General features: G+C 42.4%; 1 protein-coding gene across 1 annotated transcript in view; it reads right to left on the bottom strand.

Annotated features, from left to right (window-relative positions):
* GPR116 (G protein-coupled receptor 116) overlaps nucleotides 1-23704 on the bottom strand; it is a 70933-nt gene that overhangs the window by 3720 nt on the left and 43509 nt on the right. The window contains exons 9-20 of the mRNA XM_008575970.1: nucleotides 22810-23031; nucleotides 21644-21847; nucleotides 16601-16771; nucleotides 14045-14254; nucleotides 12188-12400; nucleotides 10249-10404; nucleotides 8360-8568; nucleotides 5977-6156; nucleotides 2783-4177; nucleotides 1366-1407; nucleotides 1217-1276; nucleotides 716-800 (exon numbers count right to left, since the gene is read on the bottom strand). Of these exons, the coding sequence (XP_008574192.1) occupies nucleotides 716-800; nucleotides 1217-1276; nucleotides 1366-1407; nucleotides 2783-4177; nucleotides 5977-6156; nucleotides 8360-8568; nucleotides 10249-10404; nucleotides 12188-12400; nucleotides 14045-14254; nucleotides 16601-16771; nucleotides 21644-21847; nucleotides 22810-23031 (3147 nt within the window). The remainder of the gene's footprint in view (nucleotides 1-715; nucleotides 801-1216; nucleotides 1277-1365; nucleotides 1408-2782; nucleotides 4178-5976; nucleotides 6157-8359; nucleotides 8569-10248; nucleotides 10405-12187; nucleotides 12401-14044; nucleotides 14255-16600; nucleotides 16772-21643; nucleotides 21848-22809; nucleotides 23032-23704) is intronic.

The following is a 23704-nucleotide window of genomic DNA, read 5'->3' on the forward strand; positions in this document are numbered from 1 at the left end:
CAATTTCAAAAAGCTAGGGAATTCTATACTTACATTCCTGTGGGGGGGGGGGGGGGGTGTGGATTGGCATGGGACAGGGGTTTCAATGTGCCAGAATAGCTGAGACCCATTGTCCAAAGTCATTAATACTGTTTATTTCATATCTCCAAGGTGGAAATTTTAACTGTGAATGTTTCTAATAGCTCACGGGCAATCCCTCATATATGCAGGCAGAGTTTTATAAACACCAATGTGTAAGACAAGCACACTCCATAAAAACAAAATTAAAAAAAAAAAAAAAAGGAAAACAAACCCACAGAGTGAGATCCTGTAGTAGGATTTTCTAAATATATTCTTTGCTGCACCATAACCCAGAAACATAATCTATCTACTCCTATTTAACAGACATAGAAAAGAATGCTGTTTTTGACAAGGACAGCAATTTACAGTTCCCATTATTATGGCTGACAGTTCAACAGCTCTCCAAAGGCTTGTCTAGATTCTTCGGATCTTATTCTTCATGAATTATTATTAGTTGCCCACTGAAGGCAGTTGCTCTCTCTACCAACCTCCTGGCGAAAACGTAATCACATTTCTATATTTAACCTCTACCCCAAATGAGGTCATTGCAGGTAAATGCCATGCAGTGGTGGGTGGAAGAGAAGGGGTGTTGAGGCTCCCCATCAGAGCAAACTCATTCTGGTCACCCAAGGAGCACCTAGAGGTCACTACATACCTGTTTTACCAAACAGATTGTTAAATCTTCTTGATATTGGAGAACTCATAGAAAACACTGGCGTGGTTGACCCTAGGGATGTTGACTAGAAGAGAAAACAAAAGACAATCAATCACAGAGCATGTTTGTTAGGCCAAGGCCGTTTTCATTGCTAGGAGGATTGGTTTGCTGCCTGCTAGTGGTCACTGCCTGCATCTCTAATCCCACCCTCTTAGGCCACATTTAGATATTGGAATCTTATCACCTGTATTAGAAAAATAACCTTCAAATACATGTTTTACTGTTTGATAGGTCTCTAATATCTTTTATCATGTGAAAAAAAATGAGTGAATAATCTATGCCAAAACTAGCTGTGGAGGGAGAGGGGTTTGAAGATGTACTGTGAGTATTTAACCCTATTGATCAAAATCCCAAGGTACACATTTAGTACTCTCCGCTTGTCCGTACTAGCGGAATACATGAGGATGTAACACGGAAGGTCCCTGCAGAGAAAAAGTTTACCTTTGAGTGCTGTGAAGACCATCTTGACAATGAAAATTTATTCAGCAAAGCTTCCTGTACCTGCATTGTTTAAAAGAAGCCATCATAACTTCAACATGTCACGTGCACTTTAGACTTTTCTAGAAGCATAAAACTGTCATTATTCTTACCTTTCGATCCCAGAGGCATCCAAAGAGTAAAATGAACAATCCCTGGGAAAAGGATTACGAGAAGTACATTTTAGTCATATTCTATTGTCTGGGAAAATAGGAAGCATCATTAACCTGGTGTTGGATTTGTACTATGTCTTTCCTCATCTGAACTTATGGAATGAGTCCGTACAGGATCACGTCAAAAGGGATGCAGTAGGTCCACACTAGGGGACTCTAAATGTAATCACGTTAGGAGGATATTTTCTATTTCCGTCTTTCCTCATCTGAACTTATGGAATGAGTCCGTACAGGATCACGTCAAAAGGGGTGCAGTAGGTCCACACTAGGGGACTCTAAATGTAATCACGTTAGGAGGATATTTTCTATTTCCCCATTTCCCTTCAGTTGTGAACTGGAGGTCCTGATGGCTATGCTATTAAATACACCTTTTATGCCTACAGTATCCCTCACTTCTCCCAAGTGAGGCATATTATGAAAATCATTAGAGACAGCCTAATAGCTTGGAGCTACAGGCCCAGTAGCAGAAATTAGAGTTCATGTGGTCTCAGCCCAAGCATCCAGAAAGCCATATCTTAACTTCCCCTCCAGAACACAGGCCTCCTCGCCAGCTCATAGGGGCCTGTATCCTGGGCAGGTTTTCTCTATCTTTACCACCTCTCTCTCCATCGGGTGAAACAGAATTAATTACTCCATTCCTTATGCTCGAAAACCTTGTCTGTACCTGCTATAGCTCTTCGAACAAACTGGCCTATATTGTAACTGGTTATGTGCTGCAGGACAGCAAAGAAGGTGTCTTTTCATTTTAGTATAACCAAGCAGATTGTCTCCCATTCATAGGGCATTCATTTTTTTTTTTTCATTCTTCAATAATTGTTTGCAGAGAAACGACTATGTAGTACATAGCATTCACTTGATTCAAATGGTTATTGAGAACTTACTTTGTGCCAAGGTCTTTATTGGGCACTAGGGATACAGTAATGAATAAGAAAGATGCGATCCCTGTCCTCACAAAGACAGAGCTCATTGAATGCTTGTGGAAATTAAGTAGAGACATTATTTGGTTTCACAGTGGTCTTTTCATTTAGGAGATAACAGACTGCACCAAGATACTCTTGAATAAATAGCAAAATCCAGTTAAGGGAAGGGATGTTCCCCCTACTCGTATTATCAGGGCATTTAAAAGAGGCTGGCCTACGCAGCTAAATTATAATGCGGGTGATAAGAGGTATGAGGTTGCATGGGAGCAGAGAAATGTGTCCCTTCTACCTCACTGAGTTCTTTAATTGCTGCTCTTTTGAGCCAGGGCTTCCTCTGGACTAAAACCCTTTCTCATTCCTATTCCTGTTTATGTTTCTATCATCCATTTGTCCCACCAGAATGGAAACTTCCTGGAACCCTACATGGCAGAACTTACCTGGAAGGCATTGAGGAGGGTAAATATGATATGGAACATGATGTTGGTCTTCTGGAACACAGTGGCAAAACCAAAACCCCACGTGAGCCCCAAAAGTGGTGTGAGGACCCCAATGCTCTTGCTGATCTGGAACAGGCTGCTTTTCTCATGCTTACTTGGCTTGTCTCCAATGGAAGGCCTCAAGATCTTGGTGACGACCACAACTGTGATAGTCACATTTACTGCCACAATCATCAGTGCTGGGATGACAAAGGCCAGCAAGGCCTTTGTGTCCTCCCAGTTGAGCCAACAGGCATCCTTCCTTGTGTAGACCTCCTGTGGCTGGGTGGCCCCCACCGTGATAACCGAGATGACAAGAGGGCAGCCATAGCCAAGAGAAAAGGCAATGGCCTTCTGAATGGATTTGCTTGTGTCATGTAGAATGAAAACCAGGCGATAGAACAGCATGAGGCCCAGCGTCAGCATCCAGAAGAAGACACTGAGATAGAAGAAGTGGATGAAGAAGGTGGCAGCCACACAGGCTGTCTTGTTGAGTGGATAATGATGGTCCTGGATGGCGGCAACCACGATGAACCAGGTGTCAGCAACCAGAAGGGAGGTGGCTATGTTCACTATGCAGGTGTGGCGCATATAGGAAGTCCGGTTCTTAGTCACTGATTTCCACACCACAGCCTCTACAACCAGAGTGGCTGCCAAGCTCAAGATGGAAAAGCCCAATCCAATGTAAGAAATAATATCCAGGAGTATTTCCAGGAGAGAACCAGGGTCTGGAGAATCAGGGGACATGAGGATGGAGAATGATGTTAGGTGGTCACAGGTGCAGGAGACGCTGTCCCCATTAACTTCTTTAACATGGCACCCACTGCTGTCCCACCCACTTGTGTGGTTGGTGAGGCTGAAGTTCCAGAAGACACATTGTAGTTTCCCACCCGAAGGGTTGTTGTTCTTAAAAGTCATTGAAATCCTGAATGGCATGGCTATATTGTGGCTGACAGTGGTTGTCATCACTAAGCTGTTTGCAAAATCCTTTTGCTGAATATCCTGAGCAAGAATAGTTTGGAGGGTTGGGAAAGCCACAGTGACAATAGATGAACCTGGCTGCAAGTTTTCCACCTGGCACTCGTCAATGACAACATTGCCCCACAGGTCAGAATCTAAGAAGACAAATCTCTGCTGGTAGGTTTTTGGGTGGCTGGGTTTTATTGCCATGCTCCTCATTTGCACATTAGTTTGAGAGATGAACAAGTTGGTGCTATCTTCTGTCCGTAATGCTCGGGAAAATCTTTCCACTGAATGCAGTAGCTGTGAACTCTGGTTGGTCCACTGCTGTTGTAAAACCTTCCAGATTTTCAGGATGGGCTTGTCAAGGATGATGTTAATGGTAGAGAGCACATGCTGTAAGTGACATGGCATAGGATCAAACCAAGCAAATCCTTTCAATCATAGAACAGAAAAAAAGAATATCTCTCTGGAAATTGGTTGAGTGGGTACAGGTAAGAGGAAAAGTGAAGAGAAAATTGAAAGATTACAGGCAATGGGGAGCTGTATGGCAGATGTTAGCAGAGGATGGATCCCGAAGACCATGAGACTCCACTAAACATTTAGGAATAGCGACAGTGGGAACCACACCCCACACACCCCACACACATCTCACATATACTCTGCTCACTAAGGCCAATTCAGCAGGCTGCCAGAGATATTTGTTGTTCTGTTTTATTTTGCTTTAAATCTCAAGGCTGCAATGGCTTTTTGGTGGGTGGTATTTCACCAGTGAGGGTGAGGAAGTCTCAGAAGACCCTCTCAAACCCTGAGCATGAAACGACCTACCCAAGTATTGTCAAAGGCATCTTTCTTTTCTGCTAAACAGTTTGATTCTCTCTCCCATAAACTTGGGCTCATCATGTTCCATTCATGCCCTCCCCCAAAATAATTTATCTGCCCTCTCTGCTTCTTCTGTCCTCTGGAAATATGATCCCTATAGTAGGTTGAATGGTGGCCACCAAAATATCCTAAAACCCCAATTCTGTGAATGTAACCTTATTTGAAGAAACAGTCTTTGTAGATGTAATTAAGGATCCACCCTCAATTACCTAGGTGGCCCCTAAATCCAATGACAAGTATCTTTACAAGAAAAAAAAAAAAAAAGAGGAAACAAGTGGAGAAGAGGAGAAGGCCATGTGAAGACAGACACAGAGACTGGAGAGACGCCATTCACAAGCCAAAAAGCACCTGGAGCCACCAGGAGCTGGAACGGCAAGGAAAGATTCTCCTCTAGAGCCCTTGGAGGGAATGTGGCCCTGCAGACACCTTGATTTCAGACTTCTAGTCTCCAGAACTGTAAAAGAATAAATTTCTGTCACTGTAAGCTACCTAGTTTGTGGAAATTTATTATAGCTGCCCTAGGAAAGTTATATAACCTCTTTGGATTCCATCACCAAGCTTCTAGCCAGTTGGCCTTGGGTTGGGTTCAGCCAGTGAGAGGCACTGGAAGGAGATGGGAGAGTGAGAGAAGAGAGAAGCTGAGATACATTCTCTCTGATTCCCTGGCCCTAGTCGCCTCCATCCTCAGCACTTCTCTGATAGTAGCTATGGCCTTCCCAGGCTATAGCTCCTGCCGAGGACTCCCTCCTCCAAGGCTTCAACTGTCACTGGGCTCTGGGTGCACTATTTCCTCTCCTCTCCATAGGGGGTGGTAATGGCTTCTAACTGTTGCTGGTCTCTGGGTGCCTCACCACCTGTTGTTTTTTTTAACCCTGGCTTTACCTCTGTAAGCACCCCTTCACTAAAGTCTCTTTATCTGAACTCCTGTGATGAATTCTCCTTCCTCCCAGAGCCTTGATTGCTTCAAAGGTTGTGTTTAGTACTAGACCTTTGAGGATCCCACCTTGTACATATTCTGAAAATCTTTAATTCCTAGTTTTCCTGTAAAACAAATAATAATCCATTCTATTTTAATGAAGAAATTAAGCAGAGATTCACTAAAGAAATCTTAAGTTCTCAAAATGAATCCTGGAAATGCTCCCTGATATCCTAAAAGCTGTAGCAGGCAGAGCATGTTATGTGACTTGAATACCCAGAGAAAAAGATGCAATGGGGAGGAATGATGTTTCGGCGGGGAGAACTGCTGTGTGTTTCTGGAACACACATCCTGAAAAGGTAAGACCCCAACTCCTACAAGCGGTAAGTAAACTCACCATCATCATCTCTGAATTCACTTGGGTTGGAACTGTCGAGAGCAAATCAAGGATGTTAATCACGGCTTGCAGGTTCCCAGGAGATGAGCCGATGCCGTGTTCCACCTTGCCCACGCTAGTAGACAGAGTCTTCAGGTAGGTAGGAAGCTTTGCATCTTGAGAGGGGCTCTTGACCAAATTCTAGTAAAACAAAAGCCAAACCGAGCAAACGAAAAAGTTGCTAGTCAGTCCAGCCATAAAATTCTGCTGATCCATTCATGACAAAAAATCTCTCACATCTGTAGATTGCTTTTTCCTCCATTCCCATAAGTACATCCCATAAAATAACATACTTATCTCTTAAACTATCTGAGCGTGATTTTCAGAATGGAATATGACATAAGATCTCACACAGAAAGGGGCATAGTAAAACCTATGTCAGCCTGATAGCTACGACGGCTGTGATTGCTCGAGAACTAGATGAAAGTTGAGTAAAACTGTCACTTAGACAGTCTGCAGGGAAGCACATTTGCCACTCTGCTTTTTCTCATATACTTATCTTGCTGATCATAAGGTGACTGTCATTCCAATTTTCCCGGGACAGTTCTGGTTTATATCTACTCTCTTAGAGTAATTATTAAGAGTGCTCTCTTAGATGGGAGGAAGGAATAACGAGAAGACATTGTTTAATGGGCACAGAGTTTAGGTTTAGGATGATGGAAAAGTTTAGGAAATAGAGGTAGTGGCTACAAAGCATTCAGAATGTAATTAATTCCACACAGTTGTATGTTTAAAAATGCTTAAAATGGAAATTCTTATGTTTTACCACATTAAAAAAAAAAAGAGTGCCCTCTTTTATTCTCCAAATGTGTCCTGATTTGAATGATAGATTATATGGTTACCCTATTTATAATGATAACACTTAATGTTATCTAACTCTTAACACCTGCTTATAACTACAGAATGAGATCAAATTCTATCTTCTATAGAAAGCCTTTGATGAGTGTTCCAACCCAGGGGAGTTCTTTCCTCTAAATGCACTCGTATTTGTTTTATTTAACATGTTTTACATCTGTGACACCTCTAGTAATGTCATCTTGTTTTAATTTTAATATCTCTCCAACTAAATTATAAGCTCCCTAACAGTGTGGACCACGTGTCATATTTATTGAAGTCCTTCTCATATCCCATAACGCCTAACACAGCACAAGTCATATAACTTGGCACATAGTAGGTGTTCAATAGATGTATGTTAGATAGAGAAATCAAATGGAGCATGATAGAATAGCGTGACCCTTTTTCATTGAAAATGTATCTAGGTATTGGATACATTGGGACCAGGGTCCACATTAAAACCAGGGCCCATACTGAGTTCAAATTATACTTTCTATGTTTTTTGATTAGGATAAATTTATATCCCCCCTGTTCCATAGATCAAAGTTCAACTCAGATGCCAAGTTTTTCAAGCAGAATTTCCTGATTTATCCTGGTCAAAATGAGTGTGTATATAACTACTCGACTAGACTATATTCATCATCAAATCAGAGGCCAAGTTCTGATTTGACACTCTTCCTAAACAGCACTTACAATAATGCTTTGCACATATGGGGTATTTTAATGAATTTGGTGCAATATAAGAGGAGAGACAGAATATAAATAGATAGAACATAAATCAGTACTATCTCTTTTTTCCTCAACTCTTCCTCCAGTGGTGAGAGAGGATTTGGAACTGGTTGTCTCAAAACGTCAACATTCACTATCACATCACTAGTTGCATCATCGGTACTTATTTATTGTACTTACGGAATTTTAAGAGTCTCTAACTTACAACAAATTAAGTGTGCAGGTGACATTTATTTATTTTGATAGAAAAAAAGGCATCTTCCCCTGCCACATAGTGGTAACCTCTATTCTAGGTAAGAAAGGGAGGGTAGTTCCCTCTTTAGAAGTACGGGTTACCTATAAGGATTGAGGAAAATCTCAGACCTGCAAAAGCATAAAGCCCAACTATTTTTTTTGACCGATGGACTTTATTTTTTTATATTGCTCCTCTTTCTGAGAAGATTATAGCTATTTGCTCGATATCAAAATTATTCAAAGAAGAGCAATAAGACAGAGGATAACACCATTGCCACTTGGAGTATTGGACACAAGCTTCTGAGAAGTCAAGGTTAGGGTATCCAGCTGTTCCTAGAGTAGAACACATACTTCATTGTTTTCATATTCAAATTTAAGCACTTTAAAAGTATTTCTAGGGTCGCATCTTCTTTGGAAATAAATAAATAAAAGTAGCTTTTGGAGCAATACAAACCAAACCAAGACCCATTTTCCTAAGTGCTGAGAAATATGTTAAGCCACTCAGATCTCCCCACCAAGAGCTCAGAGTCAAAGGTTTAAGGATCACCTTGGCCAGCCAGAGCAGACTATTTATCGGGGCAGAGATGCAGTCATTTTTCACCACCTTCCACTGGGAGCCTACACATTTGTAAGTGATGATTCCACCAACAGGACTGCCAGGGCTTCTGGAAACTCTTGAGAACTGACATAGCTTCTTGATGACTTTCCCAGGCTCCCCGATACCTATTACAGGATCGTGGCATGTGATGTTCTCCCCTGCATTGGAAACAGAAATAAAAAGGACAATTGCAAGAAGAAGAAAGGATAGTGGAAATAGGGTCAGGGTTAGGTAATTTTGATGTTTAATTTCAAATTTCTCTTTACTTTCAATGATCTTTTTGTAGTTTTCCAATTTTTCAAATCTGTCCCTGATTTTTCCAAAGCCCCTCATTGCTTTCCACACAGATCTGACTCCCATAATCTGCAGTTGCTTTTCCTAACAGAATTTATGTTTTAATCTAGGGATTCGCAACTGTGGCATGTTAGAATCACCCGGGGAGCTTCTGAAAAATGCCAATGTCCAGACTCACTCCAGCCCAGGTAAATCAGTCTCTAGGGCTGGGATTCAGGTATGTGCAGTTTTTTAAGTTTCCGTGGTGATTCCAATGTGCAGCCAAGATTGAGCAGCACTGCCATAATCCAAAGACATAATTAGTAGTAGGAATTCCAGGGACCCATGACCTGAATATTGTAAGTGATGTGTTTCAGCATTCGTTCCTTCTGGTTTCCCTTAAACGTGGCTCTATTTCACCTCTACCCACACAAAAATGGAAAAAATGACATTTGTTGCAGAATCTCCAGAGGATCCTGACTCTGATGAGCAGACGCTCCCTCACCAACATTTTTACTTAGCATTAATTGAGACCTCAACACTGTATAAAATCTTGAAACAAATAAGTGATTTTCTACTGGGAAAAGGAAGTAGAATGAGATTTGGTGTAAAGGACGAGAACAAAGATAAGTGAATAAAACATGTTGTCTAAGATTGTCTAATGAAGAGGTGACCTTTGCTGGGCAGTGCTTGGCAGGGTCAGGGGACAGAGAAATGGAGAACTCTAAGTTGCTTTCTGCTTTGGTGTCCAGAGCCCAGCTCTTAACACATGTGAGAATGACCATAAATCATTCAGTAAACTCCAACTAACTCCAACTAACATGGCAATGGAGCCATGGCTTTTTCATATATGAAGCGTCCTGTTCCTGGGAAGACTTAGGAGGGCAGAGGAGTTGCTTATGGTAGAAGCCCAGGATCATCATGTATCTTCTTGCCCCTCTGCTGCTACTGAGATTGCTTTTCAGCATGGGCTATTACAGAAATGGCTCCACGAATCATAACCTCTTACCTTAAAGACATTACGTGGGGCATATTGGCTCAGTGATGGCAAAGGATGGGAAAGGCAGTGCTTGTTCTTTAGATCCAATCCTTTCCTGTAGCCCTGTCTCAGGAAAACAGTGCTAGTGGGGACACCCTTCCTTTGCTGAAGTCTCAAAGAAATGTTAACCCCACACAGATACTGTCCACTCTTATCTTCCTGGTGAACTGCTGAGTCCCAGACTCAGCAGAAGTATGATTTCATCTGCAAGGCTATCTTGATCATTTCCTCCCCACCTTCCTTCAGCAGAGTTACGCCAGGTGGCCTCCTGGCCACCCACAGCATCTCTGTTTAGCACATACCACATGATACGTGATAGCACTTTTTATCTCCTCTATCTCTCCCCTAGGCTCAAGTCCAGGGAACATGGCTTATTTCTTTTCAAGCACCCCATAGTGAGCCCAAGGCTGCCACAGTGAAGATATCTAACATACATTGACTGAGTGGATGCTCGAGGGAGTGAATGAATAGGTGAGACCCTGCTCCTGACTATATAGCATTTTAAGGTCATTTAAAACACTCTTACCAGAAACCAGATTAAGCTTCATAGACGGGCTCTGGACTGAACCATTAGCGGCATTGGTAAAGCGACAAAACACAGCCACAGTTTTTGGACACCAAGAAACCGAGTTGGCCATGAAATTGTACTTGTAGCACACCTGCTTCCCATTAACTTCTTTGGCTAAAGACAGAGTTATTGGAAGAATTAAGTCAAACATGAGTATCCAAAGCACAAATTTTGTTAAGATGATCCAATATGGGTAAAACTGTCCAAACTTTTTTCAGGAAAGTCCCACACTCATTTGCAATGCGTTTTTACATATTTACATGGTTTTGTCTCTGGCTTTTGGGAGTAAGCCAGCCCACATTTGCATGTGTGCTAGCCAAAACTTCACCTCTATCATGCACAACCCCAAGTCTGTGTCCACACATTTTGACAATCAGAATGCCATTTCAGTATACCTCTAATCCCTCTGCTTATCTAACTCCCCTCATGCTCTGTGCATTAATCCTACTCTGCCTTCACCACACTGGCTAACAGTCACCTCTTTGTGGGTCCGTCTTCTCCACTAGACCATAAGCTCCTGGAGAGAAAGTCCCTGGTCTTATTTACTTTTGCATCTCCCAGTGTTTAACTCAGTATCTACCACATAGAAAGCACTCATTGTATGCACATAGTACATAGAATGTTGAAATGTTTGAATATTTCAATATCCAGATTGATTTCATATCTCCCTACCACATAGTAAACACTAAATTCTAAACATTCCAGTTGTTATTGGGTCCCTGCTTTTCTAAACTTCCATTGTTCTTTCAACCTGTGTTATTTGTTCTGGATATTTAATGTTATATGCGTTGCTTTTATGACATGGACACTTATAAAGATTTAAATGTGACTCACTTCTTTTGTCTGCTTTTCATTGCCTGCTCTGATGTCTTGCATTGAGCAAGTCCCCAAGAATAATTATTGAGAGAATGAGCAAGTTCGTAAATCCCTCATAAACGTGTTTGTGTTTTGAGATTTGGGGTTGTTAGCTCATGTTTGGTAGACCTGAATCTCTGAGAATCCTGAGGGATCTGGATTGAGAGCACATTCTACCAGAAAGGATTTGAATTTTTTTTTTTTTTTTTTTTTTTGTTCAGATGACATAAGGTGCTACCAATGGACCACTTTAATCTAATTATTCCTCAGCTTGGAGTTCCTGAACCACATAGTCAGTATAAATTCAATTCCCAAATGTGGGTGAGGGCAAGACAATTATAATTCTCAGGGGAAACATTTTGCCCACCCAAAGTTGAGGCCAACTTTGGCATAAGTATTTTGGTTTTTTAGCCTACTCTTTTTCTGAGTGTGTCAACCTTTAAAGGCCATGACATTGTGCCAGTGGGGTGAAAGTGCCTCAGTTACTGCTTAGAAAGCAGAGTCTTTTCTTTAGTGCCCTCCAGAGCCTTAAAACGCAAGGTTCTGGGTTTTTGACATTGGCAAATGCCTGCAGGGAAGCCCCAGCATTAGCTAAGCATTATTTCTATTTTCTTCTCTTTGTTTTTGGCATTTGGTTATGTCTTTTACTTTCTTGCATGCTCAATTATTCACTTGAAAGAATTTTTGTGGCACTTTTATAGCATGGTATTTTATAGCATGACAGAGGGGGCTATCAGAATAGAATATCCAGTCTGCTAGACTGAGGAAGTGAAAATCCTAGGAAGGCATCTTAATACTATCTTAACAGCTCCCACTAAAAAAATGGGCTTCACCCTCATAGAATGCCAAGATTTTGTCACAAACCAATAAGCCACCAGCCACATGGAAAAACAGAAGGTAACAGAGGCTCATGGCATTCTGCTTTTTATATTCTATCTCTGATTCAGTCCCTGTGTTTCTTGATCTCTATTTTAAGAATAAATTTTTAGACTCCACATTTATGAAATAATATATTCTAACAATTCAGCAGTTGACATCTTACCGGCAGGAAAAGACAAGGACTCCATTTGGAAAATTACTTTGTAGTCTTCATCCTCCTGTATGCAGCACCTCAAGCCATGGGAACCACCACACCAAACACTAGTTTCCAAAGGATCGACCATGATGTTTGGCATTAGAGGCAGCGGGTGAACAGTGACATGTTTGGTGGCTACACTGTATGAATTCTTATATCTAAATATGCAGTGATAGGTTCCTGAGTGGAAGAAAGCAAAAATGAGATGGAAGAAAATAATCACTCTTAAAAGGCATTTGCTGGGAAGGAGAAGAGGTGGCTTGGTTCCCCCACTCAAGCTTGGGCAAGGGCACTCCACACCTTCCTGGGTGCTGGAGGAGAACCTGCTTGATTGACCTGGATTCTCCGCTTATTCGAAGGTTCCTAATTTCTACTCCAAGGCTGTTTCACCAACCCCAGAAGCCAATGGGAATCTTGGTGTGTGCAGGGATGGGGAGATTTTTGAAGAGCGTGGTTGACCTGATGAAGCATGTGGTGTCATGAGCGCCCCTTCCCATTTCTATATGAGCAGGCCCTTGAGGTTGCAGGACACCATGGCACCAGAGGACAAACCACCATTTGACCAGCTGCTATGGAGACAGTAGAGCAAGAACATAACGGCACCTGCAGTTACGTAAGACCCTTTGATTTGCTTTACGTTCTTTCTCTTTGCCCCAGCTCTGGAGGAGCGAGAAGCAGCAGCGAACCAGAGAAAAAAGAACTAGGAAAGACAAGAAACTCCTTTCAATTTCCGTTGGGAGGAAGGGGGAGTTTAAATGGAATATAAAATGAAAATGTAGTAGATTTAGATCAGAATATATTTTTTTCAGTACTTGAGTATGAAACTACTTAATAGTTTAATGTAATTGGAAGGCTATGGTTCCTCCTAGGTTATTGTCCAGTATTAGAAAAGAGCAACTGGACAGAGTAGGTTTGAGTTCAGCCTCGAAGAAAAGTTCTCCCATTTCCTGATTGCATACTACCAAGTCCAGACCAAACAATAATTAAGTATTTCTACAATGTTGCCTAGGCCTTACATGAAAAGATAGACATGGGACTCACAGCATCTGGACTGATTAGACTTATAGTTAATGGAAGGCTTCAGACTGGAGTGGTTAAGAGTCGGTCACCAGAGCCAGACAACCTGGGTTTGCATCCTGGCTCTGCCATTTACCAGATGTATAACCTTGGGTAATTTACTTAAGCTCACTGGGCCTCAGTTTCTTCTTCTTTATAATAGAATTGACCTCTACATTGCATGTTTTAAATGAATTAGCACAATTAAGTACTTAACATAGCTCCTACCACACAGTAAGGGTTCAATAAAAGCTAGCTATTACTGTGACAGTTCTGTCTGTCAAATTCTCTTTCCTTTTAAAGATTCACATTTCCTTACAACATGAACAACGAATAAAGGTAAATAGGAAATAAAAATGTTTCTTTGTTTGGAACCAGGCATATAAAACCTTAACTAATTTTTCTATAACAAAGTTGGGTGAAACATTCCAAGTGTCTAGTAAAAATACTTTTAAAAACAATCCCCTTAACTTAATGACAAGAGCACAGGCTGGAATCAGAGAAACTTGTTCCAAGCCTTGCTCTGCAACTTAAATTGTATAATCCTAGGCATATTTATTATCCTCTCTGAGCCTCAATTTCCACATCTGTAAAATGGGAATAATGACATCTGCCACCAAAGGACTGTGACATTAAATGTGGAGATATATTTAATATGAAGTGGCTGGCATAGGCGTGTCCCAGGGCAGATCCTTCATGGATGGTAACTGTTGTTGCGTGTTTCCAGGGGTCCAGGCAGCACAATACAGTGTCTGGCCTATCACTCACCATTCCACTCCCTGGTCGAGGTATTGACCGCCAGTACTGACTCTGCTCCATCAGCATACCTCCTTGTGGTATAAAACCTTTGATATATTTTAATTCCAGCAGAAGTGTTCCAGTACATCTCATCATAGTTACTCACATCACTGATGCATTTTATAGAAAAGTTTTGTCCCTCAGAAACAGAAATTGGGTCCGGGGTTATTGTTATATTGGCTGAAAGAATGCAAACAAAACAGACAAAACAAAACCAACAAGTCCAATGTTTAGTCTTTCAGGGTGATGCAGGCACATGAGTGAAATTTAAGTTAGAGACAGAAAAAACAGGACCGTCCTGACTCTGCTTGTGTCAACAGGAGATTGGTACCTTGCTGCTCCTGGGCTTTATTTGTTTCTAGGCTGTTCCCAGTGGTGCTCTGAACTGTATTCATTTCCATCTCATGCCTTAGGAACTCCTTCACTTCCCCTTTGTGGCTGGAATTAGCTCCTGATGATCAGCAGGGCAAAAGGTTGTAAACTTAGGAGTGTGGACTTAACCCAAGATCCCCTCCAACCTCTTCTGTGACACCTCAAGGAGAATAAATGGCTGGGTATTGTAACAACTTCCTTCTCTACTCTTCCAAAATGCATTTTGATAATACCACATATATATAAATTTCTCTCTTTCCATATCTCTCCCTCCATAAAAATATGAGCCCTTTGCTTCTGTGTCTTTGTATGCCCAGCACTTAGTGTTTGGTCTAGTACACGGTAATGCATAATAAGCAAAGGAGTGAATTCTGGAACTACATTTTTAAGTAAGGGGATCACAGAGTTTATTACCCAAATAATTACATGTGGACTGTCTCATGCAAATTGTGATGTATGGGCACCTTAACTGTAATTGCAATTATATAATTATAGTAATAAAATTATTTATGTATGCAATTGTAATTAAAGCAGCTGTAAATTTACTCTTTCTGAGAAGTTCCTCATAGGCTCATGAGAAATCATTCACCAAAAATGTTAATAAGACCATTACAAATATGAAAGCGTATATGAATGTCCCACTATTTTTGCCTCTTGTTCTATCTTTCAACTTCTCTTTGAGCTTGTCTTTTTACACGGTTGACATTGCAAAGTGCCATTCACTTCAGTCTTCCATAGGTGCCTTGAGCCCACTATCACTGGCCTGCTTTTCCAATCAGTGTAAAATTTTAACCTTAATCATAATGAAAAGAAATCAGAAGCCCTTCAGAAGCTGTGATTCAAATATTCAGTTGCACCCCAAAGTCACTCAAGCAAGGTATAGCGTGTGCCTCGCGTTGCCCTCACTGGCTGCAGGGGTCTTGAGATGGTTCTCTAAGGTTTAGCTGTTCCTGAGAGTGGAAAGGAAAAGGCTCATGAAACCACTAATCTGGTTCTCCTCAGTCTCAGATGAGGTCTAGACAACCAGACCTATGATTTCCAGCAAAGACAAAACATGTCCCTAAGACATGCCTCATTTTTTCAGGTAAGGGCTAAGTTATAATGAACAATTTGAGGAAAGATGAGGTCATCTGAACACATTATTGCCATAGAAGAGCTCATGGGTCTTTTGAGCAACTTGCAGTTTTCTCTAGCAAGAGTGATTACGTACTCCCAGTTTGAAACCTCAGAGTCGGGTTAGTCATGTGGGCTCATATAAACCTCATTGTAATTTTTGTTAAAATGCTATGTCACAATAGCAGCCAACATGGACGAGAGTATCAAGTACAGCCTATATCAGTCCTTTCTCTAAGTTGTTCAAAAAGGGTCTGATGACTCATCTAAACAGCTCGTTTTTGTAAGACAGGTGGAAAAACAAGTTTGAATCCCCATTTTTGCAGATGGGGTGCAACTATAATGCTTTATGATATGAGGAGAAGTGATAATTTTAAGAGGCCTAATTTAACTGAATTGAGAAATTAAAAAACACTTGTTTCAACTGTAAAAATAACCACAATGTATTAGATTTTTAAAGCTTTCTGCAGCCCTATCTATATATAGAATAGGTGAAATGGGCTAGGAGGGACGACGGAGGGAGTTGAGGGGCAGTGGGGGACTGAGCCAGGCTGTTGGATTGTCTTTTTTTTGGCAGTTGGCCGGTATGTATCAGGATCCAAATCCTTGACCAACTGAGCCAACTGGCCAGCCACAAGGCTGTTGGAATTTAAGAAAGGGAGAGTGAGATCGTGGGAGGAAAAATGGGGAAACTAGGGGCTTTGTCCTCATTATAGATTCACTGATAATAGGACTCACCTGAGTGGGAAACTCTTTTTCCTAGCCCGCCTTCTGCCTTACCAGTACAAAGCCACCAGTTCCTTTTCTGCAGCCTCTGTTTCCTACCCTTACCCTTCCTGATTTTGAAAAGACTCCATCCAAAGTTAAATGGCAGAGAGGGAACTCCTCTTCTATCTCCCACTGTGTGATGTGCCCCGACCACATCCCACTCCCAGAGAAGGCCCTGCTTTGTTTTTCTCATAGATATTCCCAGCTGATTGGCAGCCCTTACTTAGGGTGCAACATATGTATGACTAAAGATTCTAGTGAAAGAGTCCTTACCCACAGAGATAAATGTCACTTCTATGTTCTTCCTGCCTCTGGCTCCACGGATGCTGATGAACTCACAAGTGTAGACTACTTTTGTTCCAGATGACCCACTCGGGCATTGGGTTCCATCAGCCTTGAGGGTGTAATTGCTGCAGCTAGAATCTATGTCTGTTTCAGCGTTTCCTGGAATGACATAAGCGATTCTTTTGCTGTCACAATTAGCTAACTCTCTGATTTAGTAGCAAAGAGGCCAAATCAGTAAAAAAGAGTTACTATTTAAATAGAGTTCTTCTCTTTGAATGGAGAGACAAGATAGTGGTTAGGTCTGCAAACTCTGAATTCAGGTCGCCTGGCTTCCCAAACTATACCACGTAACCAGCAGGGTATTGTTGAGAAAGTCACTTAACTGTTCTGTGTCTCAGTTTCTCCGGATATAAAATAGGGATAAGTAATAATAGCTACTGGACTGTAGCCAGGTTCAATGAGATTATATGTTTAAACACTTAGAACAATGCCTGGCTGGAGTCTGACCCTAACAAAGACCATTAGTGATGGCCACTGTAATGTGAAAAATACAAAAGAGGAGCAAGGTGTTTGGGTATAATTTTAACTGAAAGGAAAAAATATGTCAGATTATTTGGACTACTATAATTACTGAATAAAGGATAAATAATGGGACATCTGATATTCATATGATTTAAGAAGCATTTTTTATAGTTTGTTCCCACTTTAAGTCTCTATGTTTTAGTGGAAGCTTCAATCTCATGCTTTTTCAGTTACCAGCAGTTTCTCCTTTAAAACAGCTCCCTTTCCATACCTTCCTTTCCATTTCCAGAACTGTCACACTCTCCAAGCCACCTTTGCCTCTGGCCTAGGTTTCTACTTCCTACCTTGTGGCTGATTTTTCCTACTCCAGTCCCTCCATTCTCTCTCCTCCCAGAGAGGGGGCAGCCAGGAGAGGAGGTAGAGGGGCAGGGAGCCAGAGCAAAGGCTAAATTCATCAGAGTAACGACTGTGCAGGTCCCTAGGCAGCCACTGCTGTGGCAGGAAATCCATTGTTCTGTAGTCAGCTCGCTCTGGGCATTGGGAATGTCTGAAGAAGTGGTCGCAGTAGAGAGGTCTCTGAGCATCTGCAACGCACACTTCCTGGTTCCTCTGCCAGAGGGCAAGGGTTTTCACCTCTCAGAGTCAAAAGCTTCTAAGTCAGTACCAGGGGAATTGTGCAAGGCCTTTTTCCCATCTGGCAGTCCTTCAGGATGCCTACACCTCCTCTTCCTTAAAAATCAGGGAAGTGACTAAATAAATGTCCCATGTGTCAATATTTTCAACAGTTACCAGATGCCTTTCTCATTCTTCTGAGTACAGTAAAGTCAAATACAAATGCTGCAGGTGAAATGTGCTTTGCAAAATAGATGCACTCAGGAAAATTGGTATGTAAATTGATCACTTTATTTTATAATTTAATATGGTTCAATAGCAAAGGCTTTGTAAAATAAAAGCTTACTGCACTAATGAGTTTCATGGTAAAGCCATATTTTACTTTAAAGAGGAGCACATGATACTGTTGTTTTTTAAGAGATGAACTGAATTTTGTTCTGAATGGTAGAAAACAGTCTTCTTCAGCCCAAACTGGCTTCACTTCAGACCAACTGGCTCCAGTGCTGGCTCACCAGGCCTGGGTAATATGATTTGGCCAAGACAAACACTGGTCTTGTGAGACAAGATCTGCGGTGAGTCCCAATTCTTTCTTTTCTTTCTATATTTTGGCATATTTGGATAAGTCATTTAACCTGGACCTCAATTTCCTTATTTGCAAATTGGAGATAAAAATGCCAGCTTCAAATTGTGTTCAAGTTTAAATATGATTAAAAGCGATAACGTATTTCTCAAAAGCAGGTTAAGTATAAAATGTTACACAAAACAGAGTTTAATCTATTATTTTTATCATCATTCATCACTATAAACTGGAAGGTAGAGAATTTCAGGTAAGATCTTGGGTCTAAAACAAAAGCAAACAGGATTAGAAACTGACATAAAACAATTAAGAGACCAACAGGTCTACAGAGATAGATATAAAGCCAGAGACTCAGAGATAGAAAATATTGAGGTAAGCATAGATACAAAGGCAGAAAAGTGAGGACAGACACCAAGAAAAGAGAGACACAGAAGTGAGAAGCTCCAAGTCAGACTTCAATAAAAAGTCAATGGTGAGACTTCCAGTCAAGATGGTGGAATAGACGGTCCCCAGCGTCATTCTCTCCCCAAAATCAACAAATTTACAACTATAAAAATGTAACTTCATCCAAGCTGGGGCCACTGGAGCTCAGGTAAAGAGGAGGAGAGACCTATGGAACTCACGAAGGCAGGAGAAGCCACGAAGAGAGAAAGAAAAAACTGCTCAGAGCATTTTGGCTGCAGCGGCTTTAATGCTGGAGTGCATGGAGCAGGACCCGGCAGAAGCCGTGGCTGTGCCCTTTAGATGGAATCACTTGGAGGCGGCAGGGGAGAAGTGGACTTTGGTGGCCCCCAGGACAGCAAGACCACTAACAGGGTTCCCGTGGACCCATGCAGGAACAAGGAGCCAGAACAACTGAGAAAGGGAGCCATTCAGAGGCCAGTGAGTCAACACAGGGGACCAGTGTAGGGCCCATCCCATGGGAAGTGTTTAGAGCATGGCCGGTGGGGGGATGGGCCCACCGGGAGAACAGTGGGACACAGCAGGGATGGCCGATCCGCCCCCCAGTCAGTGCAGGACCACTCAGAGGAGACTGGTTGGGGATGCAGAATTGCATGGGGTGCAGTTCAATGAAAAAACTCAGGCCCAGATCAGAGTTTCTACACAGCCCAGGTGCACTGAGTATCTGGAGAGCCGGAAGTACCTATAAGGTCAACCATTAAACCCTGAGATGCACAAAAAGCCTTCCGTAGGGAAACAGCAGCAAAACAGCAATTTAGCTCAACCACACAGCTCAAGTACCGGTTCCCACAGGAAGTTCCCCTGTTTTAGAAGTAAGCAAAGGACAAAAACTTAGTTCTGGCTCAGGCACACCATGAATGTCTTGGGGTCCACCAGGGGACATGAGGCATGGAGCCAGGGGCAGGACCTCCACCCATAACCACTCACACCACCAGCACCTCGGGGCCCCACCTGGGAACCCAAGGATTGGAGCCAAGGACCAGACCCCACTCCCACATACAGGCACACCACCAATGCCTAGGGGCCTACCCAGGGACCTGGGGCTAGCAGCCAGGGACCGAACCCCCTTCCCACAACCAGGCATGTTGTAACAGTGCCTCAGGGCCCCATCTAGGGGCCCAAGGCATGGAGAAGGGGACCAGACCTCCCTCCCACAACCAGGCACACCACTCCAGCACCTCGGGGTCTGCCTGAGGACCTAAGGCATGAAGAAGGGGACTGGATGCCCCTCCCACAACCAGACACATAGCACCAGCACCTTGGGGCCATCCTGGGGACCCAAGGCATGGAGAAGGGGACTGGACCCCCTTCCCACAACCAGGCTCACCATGCCAACACTTCAGGGCCTGCCAGGGGACCCGGGGCATGGAGAAGGGGACTGGACTCTCCTCCCACAACCAGGCTCACCATGCCAGCACCTTGGGGTCCACCCAGGGACATGGGATAAGGAGCTGGGACCAGATCCACCCTCCCACAACCAGGCATGCCAGGTCAGCACATCAGGGCCCACCTAGGGGCCCGAGGCATGGAGAAGGGGACCAGGTGCCCCTCCCACAAACAGGTACCCTGTACCAGCACTTTGGGGCCCACTCAGGGACCCAGGGGAAGGAGAAGGACTGGATTCCCCTCCCACAACCAGGCACCCCATGCCAGTACCTCAGGGCCTCCCCTGGACCTGGGGCATGGAGAAGGGGACTGGACCCCCCTCTCCCACAACCAGGCACACCACACCAGTGCCTCAAGGCCTGCCCTGAGAACCAGAGCATGGAGAAGGGGACCAGATCTCCCTCCTACCACCAGGCACACTGCACCAGTGCCTCGGGTCTGCCCATGGACCTGAGGCATGGAGAAGAGGACTGGACTCCCCTCCCATAATCAGGCACACTGTGCCTGTGCCTTGGGACCCACTCAGTGACCCAGGGCATAGAACTGAAGATCAGACACTCTCCACAACTAGGCACACTGCCAGCACCACAGAGCAGGCCAAAAACATCTCCTTCATGTGGGTGGCCCACCATAGCTACCACAATAACCATGGCTGCCACAAAGGCAGCTAGATGCCACATCCACCACGCAGATGGTCCACCAGCCACTGGAGTGAGTTGACACAAAAAGAGTCACCAGCAAAGATAAAGAAAGGAGGAGGATGTCTGTCTCCATAGAGCCCATTTCGTAGTGACAGAAGAGACATCTGCTCTATGATAGTATTGGGGGACCTGATCACGCCTCTCAGCACTGGACAGATCATTTGGGCAACAAATCAACAGAGTAACCACTATTCTTTCAGAGGGAGAGAAGAAATCTAGGGTGATTAGGGGGGGAGGGGGGAGAGAAAGGGGGATGAGAAGGGATTGGACAAGGGGCATAAAGAATAATTATAATTTGTAACAATATATGCTAGTAATATTGATTTGACCAACATTTCTCAATGTTGAAACCCAAAAATATGTATAATCAATTTGGATTCAATAAAAATTAAAATTAAAGAAAAGAAAATTGAAAAAAAAAGTCAATGACGTCATCTTTAGCTCTTTGCTGAACATAGAAACGAAGGTGGGGACAAGCTTCTCTGTAGCTGGGAACTGTCACGGACTTAAGTCATTGGGATTACTTCCTCTTGGTTCTTCTGCTGTGGACATCTTGTCCACAACCTAAGAATGACACCTGAATGCATGTATTTTTGGAGTTTTGTTCTGCAGTGGCTAAGCTGGAGCTGACATCAAACCTAATGCTTTTTCACAGTCTGAAGTCCAGAAAAAAACAGTCATCTGACATTTCCCTCATCCCGTCACATCTCCCATCTTTATTTGGCCAAGAGGCAAAAATCTACTTGCAAAGGGCTTATCCAACATCCTCACCTGGAATGCTTATTTTCCCTTCCTGCCTCCATTCTACTTTGCTCCAGTTGACATTATTCTCATAGCAGCAGTTCAGAGATACAGGATTGTTGTCACAAATCACCTTCATCTCTTCATTCGCCAAAATTCGGATGGGTGTAACATTTATTTTTTTCTTGGCCTCATATTCAAAAATATCTACTATCAGTTTGCAAACATATTCACCTGCATAGGAAACACAAAATCATTTATTCTTACTACTCATATGTATTTCCTTAGATAAATAACAGTCTCATCTTATGTGTCTGATAATACTTCATGGAGCATCATTTTCAAAAGCATCTGAGACTTGGTCTAAACACTGCTAAAGGAACATTCGGGAAGTGCAGAGGGTCAATGCAGATATTTCTGATGCTGCAAGGTAAAGAGCAAAGAAACGTTTTAAGGAAATAGCAGAAATTTCAGAGACTTTGCTAGTAAGAAAAAAAGTGTGGGAATGGAAGAGGTAGGAAAAATTGGAAGATCATGGATAATTTTGGCATCTCATTTAACCCTGTGGTAAAATCTGAATTAACAAAGAGGTGATAGGACCCATGTGTCTGCAGCGCACTTCATGCAGAGAAAAAGAGATGGCCTTGTTGACATCTGTGTTACAAAGGGAATTAAATTCTAGAATATGTCACATTCATCACTACTCTCAGTGAAGACTTATAGTTCTGTGGTTGCTTGGAGTTGGCAGGAGGGCAGGAAAAGGCAGAAAGGAGGGATTACAATGGAATACAAGAAAATTTAGTGGGGAGATGGATATGTTCACTATCTTAATAGCAGTGATGATTTCACAGGTGTACATGTGTTAAAACTTATATATACTTTAAATATGTGCAGTTTATTATATGTCAATACTACTTAAACAAAGCTACTTTAGATTTTTTAAAAATCCATTAAAAATTAAATTATTAATAAAATAATATTGCATACTAAAATAAAATAACAAAAATAAATTAATTTTTAATTAAATTAGTTTTTAATTAATTAAAAATTGATGTCACGGGATTAATTTCCAATTTTGTAAAGCAGAGCCAGGAGACTTCTTTAGAAGAGAAAAACACTATCTACGTGTTATCTGGTTTGCTTCTTTATGAGTGCTTTGTTCCTTTTCTCACACGAGTCATTGAAGGGAAACCCACCCGCATCACTCTGAGTGATGTTGTAAATGGTGAGGTTCGACACTGAAGTCATGTTGTCGAGCACGGTGGTGTAAATTGAGAATCTGCTGCTGTTCTGGATGTCGATGCATCCTTCTCCATAGTGCCAAGACACGTTGGAGGACAAAACTTCATTTTCACACACCAGACTTACTGTATCCCCTTCGAAGATGATTTCCGGTATGACAGAGAACTTAGTTTCATCTGGAAACCCAAAGAAAAAATGTTAGGATCCTAAAGCAAATAAATGCCATCAACACTACTCACCAGATGCCACCATCACAAGGGTTCTCAGAGGTCCCCCCAGCATCTGTGGTGCTCTGTGGGGCCAGGCAACGAGTTTCCTTACTCCATCCCTGTATAGCTGGTATCTGAAGCCCAAAGAGTTACAGTCTGCCAGATACGAGGGACACAATTTCCTGTTTGAGGTCTTTGCACCACGTATCTTAATACTGAAGAGTTCTTAATGGTTATAATGGGATCCCAAAGCTATTTTCAATATTCAAAAAAGTCTGGTAGAAAATTGCACATTTGCTTATGAAAAAGCCACATAAGCTAACTCAAACATCAAGTTTCTTTGTTACTGACTGGAATAATGTCAGCTGATTTTTACCAAAAACTGATTATTTCGTGCTCGCTGACAGCTCTGACCCAAGTCTCTAATGAGTTATAACTTGGAAAACAAGTTAATTATTGATAATAAATAAAGTATGTTTGGGAAATAAGAATTTTTTTTAAGACCAAACACCCATGGACCCTTAAGAGTGGGAGCTGTATAGACAGACAGGCCTGGATTTGTTCTGTCCCACATGGAACTGTATGGCCCTGGGAACTTGCTTAGCCATGATGAGCCTCAGCTCCTTTGTCTGGAAAACAG

This window comes from Galeopterus variegatus, unplaced genomic scaffold, assembly GCF_000696425.1.
Source record: "Galeopterus variegatus unplaced genomic scaffold, G_variegatus-3.0.2 Scaffold1268, whole genome shotgun sequence".
Taxonomy (NCBI): Eukaryota; Metazoa; Chordata; class Mammalia; order Dermoptera; family Cynocephalidae; genus Galeopterus; species Galeopterus variegatus.